At 39.7% G+C, this 4,728-nt stretch overlaps 1 protein-coding gene across 1 annotated transcript; it reads left to right on the top strand.

Annotated features, from left to right (window-relative positions):
- On the top strand, window positions 1-3,477 carry RPL22L1 (ribosomal protein L22 like 1). The gene is made up of 4 exons (XM_024560547.3): window positions 1-125; window positions 1,801-1,890; window positions 2,056-2,177; window positions 3,215-3,477. Exons 1-4 carry the CDS (start codon window positions 117-119, stop codon window positions 3,357-3,359), a joined length of 366 nt encoding a protein of 121 aa, XP_024416315.2. The 5' UTR covers window positions 1-116; the 3' UTR covers window positions 3,360-3,477.
- The last annotated feature ends 1,251 nt before the right edge of the window (window positions 3,478-4,728 follow it).

The raw sequence follows: 4,728 nt of genomic DNA, 5'->3' as shown, positions 1-4,728 counted from the left end.
AATTCTCTTCCGGCAGACAAAGATCTCACGTTCTCGGCGCGTGACGCAGCACGCTTAACTATAAATACGTGCGGGCGGCTGCCGCTTTCTTTCTGGTCTCTCGGACGACGGGCAAGATGGCGCCGGTGAGTGAGCGTGGTCTACCTGAGCTAGTCTTATTCCCCCAGTACACGATAGGCGTCTGGAGGGTCGAGATTGTCTCATTAGAGATAAAGGGAGGGTAGAAATGGGAACGGGGACAGGAAAACAGCCCGCACGTTAAGCCTCAAGGTGGTTTTCCACGCGGTCTTGTGGAGTTCGGGGTGGGCCCGGCCTTGGCTTAGGATGGGTGGCCGTGCGAGCGCAGGGAAGGAGGCACAACGGTGAGCGGGGCTGGTGGCACAGACAGCATTTGGGCCATTTCTTTCCTCCCTCGCCCCGGATGATGCCGATGCTGCTCCTATGTACTTGCACCAGAAAGGAAACGTCGGTATCGGGCGGGCCCGACGGCCTGGCGAGGGCGGACGGAGCTCCGAGGCGCGCGTTTCCGCGATAGCCCGTGTTACTAAAGAGAACTTAAGAAATAACTGGGCGAAGAAGTTTGTTTATTATCTCAGGAAGGAATTATTTTAAAGGTACAAGTTACGACTCTCGGGAAAATATAAAAGGAATGTGCTTTAAAGATTTTATTTACGTTACTGATTACTAAGGGGACCAGTAAGACGTTAAAATCGGTCCAGAGAGCATTTGAGAAATTGGGGTTGTGTCGGAAAATTTTTCAAAAACGTTAGGGAGGGTAATATTTCTGTTAATAAAATATACAAAACTGGGAGATGTCCAAGGGGGTCGTAGGCCCCCTGGGTTATCTGCACCACCGGACAGAAGTTCTTCGCATCTCCTAAATTAAATAATGCCCCAACAGAGCTATAAATCATGCAGTCGAGCCCAGCAACTAGTATCCTTTTTTTTACCAATATAAAGTTTGGGATAATATTTCTTGGCACAAGTTCCTCAACTACCTAAGAAAGAAAACTGGCCTTAGTACTTAGTATCCGTTTGGGTAGATCTAATTTGGAGCTGATAGCCTCATTTCATTTGTGTAGCCTTATTACATGGTATTGGTCTAAAAGTTCTGAGTCTGGAAAACTTAAGTTACTTGTGTTTTTTAAACTAAAAAAAAATCTTTACCAGACCAAAGGTCCCCCTCCCCTTTTCTCACCTATAACAGCATAAGGATTGAATCTTCTGGATTTATTAAGTGGTTGTAACTGAGCTTGTACTAGGTGGTATACTATTCCCCGTCTGCATTGGGATGGCAGTGGTAAAGCAGCACCTGTCCTATAGAAAAAAGCACCTGGTAGTTTAAAACTGGACATGGGAAATAATAAAGGCCATAAAACTTTTCTCCGTAACATAACAAAGGGAGTGTGATTAAAGGCTCAAATATCTGAGTGGGTGTTTCTAGTTTTAACTCGGCGGAAGAAGGTGGATTGATCCCCTTAATCTTTTCCAGTTGTAAAAATGTGATTTCTTTGGAATCTTCTGATGAAGGAAGCTCACCATATATTTTCCTGCTTTGAGTTTTGTATTTGTGAGACATTCGGATGACAAATGGGAAATCTCCATTGGATTTTGCAAAAAACTTGATTTAAATGAAGTTAAGGAGTGTCTGTCTGATAGATGTTAAGCAATTTTTTAGAGTTTTATACCATTTCATATAATCTGATAGTAGTGTACACCATTGCACTGATTTTTAAAGTTTGTATATAAAATGAATGGATATTTTTGGAAAGTCATAATTATGATAACTTTCTGTTACAGAAAGTCAAGAAGCCTAAGAAGACAACCTGGAAGTTTGGCTTGGACCTTACTCACCCAGTAGAAGATGGAATTTTTGATTCCGCAAATTTTGTAAGTATCACTCTACTCAGTTTATTTTTATCTTTGTAGAGTTCTTAATAAGGGATTAAGTATGTAGTATTTGATTTTAACCTAAGCTCTATTCCTAGGGTACCTTCCCTAGTGAATATCTAGGGTTTCCTTCCCTAGTTTTGCATTTTTTCTGTTTTAAAATAGGAACAGTTTCTGCGGGAAAAGGTTAAAGTCAATGGAAAAACTGGAAATCTTGGGAATGTGGTTCACATTGAACGCTTCAAGAATAAAATCACAGTTGTTTCCGAGAAACAGTTCTCTAAAAGGTTAGTATTTGTTTTTCATAATATTTTACTGAAATTTTGGTAATTTCAGTGGAATAATTACAGAATGTAATCCTAATATTTTCTATTCATATGTAAGAATAGATATGTTGATGTCTGTGAGATATATCAAAAGTGCTTTGAACTTTAATGAGGCCTATTTGAATGGAAAATGTATTTAGTTAACAGTTCTGGTTATTTAGGCTGATTGTCAATGAGTGTAACTTACTATGAAAATACAGCAGACAGGTTAAGTCCAGGCCTCTTGTCCATTAAATCCTAGGCTCTGTAATCCAACTTGTATATAAATTAATCACTAGGAGTTTGGAGATGAAAGGAAGTATCTGTCCTCGAGGGTCTTGTGGACATGCAGATAAATATAAAGTGAGATAGGGAGGGCCCAAGAATTAGCAGAAAACCTGAAAATGAATGTAGTGTTGCCAGTGGAGTGTAGAGGGAGCAGCATTAGCAAAGGGCAGGGAGGCTGGATAAGATTGGGTAGTTAGGAATGCTGTGAAGTGTAAATGGAAGGGAATGGCTGGTGTGATGAAATTAAACCATACTGATGCCTTTTTTAATAAAGGGCAGCCGTGCATTAGTTGCAAGGCTATGAATAATCTTAAACTTTAAGTGGAACCTGTTGACAGGTTTCCCCTTGTTGATCCAAAGTGAGATTGAGGTTTGAAGGTTGATGGTGCATGATACATTTGAAGAATGAAATTGTGTATTTAGTTTTAAAATCTCATTGTGGCAGTAAGATGGAAGAAAAAGCTATACTGCTCTCCTGCATATTGTTTTTCTAACATAAGAATATTAGATTTAATGAGATGGGAGTAGGGTTTTGTGGAAAATAAACTGATGCTAATTGGGGTTGAGAGACTACCTTATTTGTATCCCTAGCGGTGTCGCACAGTAGTTAATACAATGTATTTTGGAAGGAATTGGGAATCCAAAAGATGAATATAACAGTGCATATCTTATATGTAGTATGCCTCTACATAGTATTATTTCTTAATGAAATTCATGTTTTTGTTTTTAAGATATTTGAAATATCTCACCAAGAAATACCTTAAGAAGAACAGTCTTCGCGATTGGCTTCGAGTGGTTGCATCTGACAAGGAGACTTACGAACTTCGATACTTCCAGATTAGTCAAGATGAGGATGGATCTGAGTCTGAGGACTAGGTGGGGCCGCCTTTTATAGGGCTCTGCCTACTAGCAAAACACATGAAGTATTCAAGAGAAACGTCTAGAACTGGACTTCTAGTTTTCTGTGAATAAAAAAAAGCATTCTGTATGTTAAGTTTGTCTCTTTTTTTACGTGTTTGTTGTTTACATGATGCCGGCTATCTGGTAGTTTCTGTTAGCGCTATTTAAATATCTTTTAGCTAGTGGAATTCATCCCAGGATTTCTGGAACTTTTATTGCTTTTACAAATGTCCTCAGGCTAAAATATGTAGTGCTGTATGGGAAATAATAAAGCACAGTTTGGGTATAGCTTTATGTAGTGAAATATTTAAAATTGTTGACAGTCTCAAATATTTGTGTACAGTGTATAAATGTAACCCTGAGTGCCTAGAGCAGTTCTTATACATAGTGCTCAGCACTGACTCCTTCCTGCCCTCTGCTTCAGAGGGTGTTGACTTTCTAATTAGCATAAAGTCTGGATGAGATGGTATTGCTCTAAACCAATATTTAATTGCCAACCAGAACCCTTCTAGGCATTAGCAACAGAAAACCAGACCTGAACTCTGTCTTAGCCATTAAATCTGTTCCTTGTCTGAAAAATTATAATTTACTCAGCCCGTTGCATTTTGTCTCCTTAACTCTTTTCTGCACCCCCCCACCACAATCATTCTAAAAATGTAGGTTATCCATTAATTATTTAGAACTTCTCAGTGGATGGACCTTCCCCCCTAAATTAAGAGGCGTTTGAGAATTCTTTTAAGCAGAATAGTTTGGCAAAGTCCAGATTGCAGAAGAGAAGAACAATAGGAAGGTGCTAGCCACTGTATAGATTTCTTGATGTTCCAGTGGTCTCAAGTAGTGTGGCGTCTCTCTACTTTTAACCCAAAGTGGCAGTGTCTCTACTTAAGGTACGTAGGTGGACCATGGGCCCTGATACCAGTAGCATTTGTTGCCAGATAGGTCTTGACTGTTCTAGTACACAGATTTACATAATCAGTTTTGGGAGTGTTTGAAATAAGTTTTAATTTTCGTGATCATTTTCTTACGAGCTCCCCAACACGAATGCACTTACTGCCCTAGTGTGGCATCTCTGGTTCTTTCCCAGATGATTGTAATAACTTTCTCAATTACATCTGTCTTGTTCTTGGGATAGTTCATGTTATATTGGATGTGAGGGGAGAGGATGTTAATGTCCTGTGGGTGATGGCAGATTAACGTTTTGGAGAGGAGGAGAGGTGGATAAGTTATAGACTTTTTTTTTTTTACTCTTTTTTTTTTTTTAATATACTTATTGATTATGCTATTACAGTTGTCCCATTTCCCCCCCCCACTCCACTCCATCCTGCCCACCCCCCTCCCTCCCACA

Source organism: Desmodus rotundus, chromosome 2 (assembly GCF_022682495.2).
Source record: "Desmodus rotundus isolate HL8 chromosome 2, HLdesRot8A.1, whole genome shotgun sequence".
NCBI lineage: Eukaryota > Metazoa > Chordata > Mammalia > Chiroptera > Phyllostomidae > Desmodus > Desmodus rotundus.
Note: the sequence above shows the minus strand (reverse complement) of the source record. Positions and strands in the feature narration are given on the sequence as shown.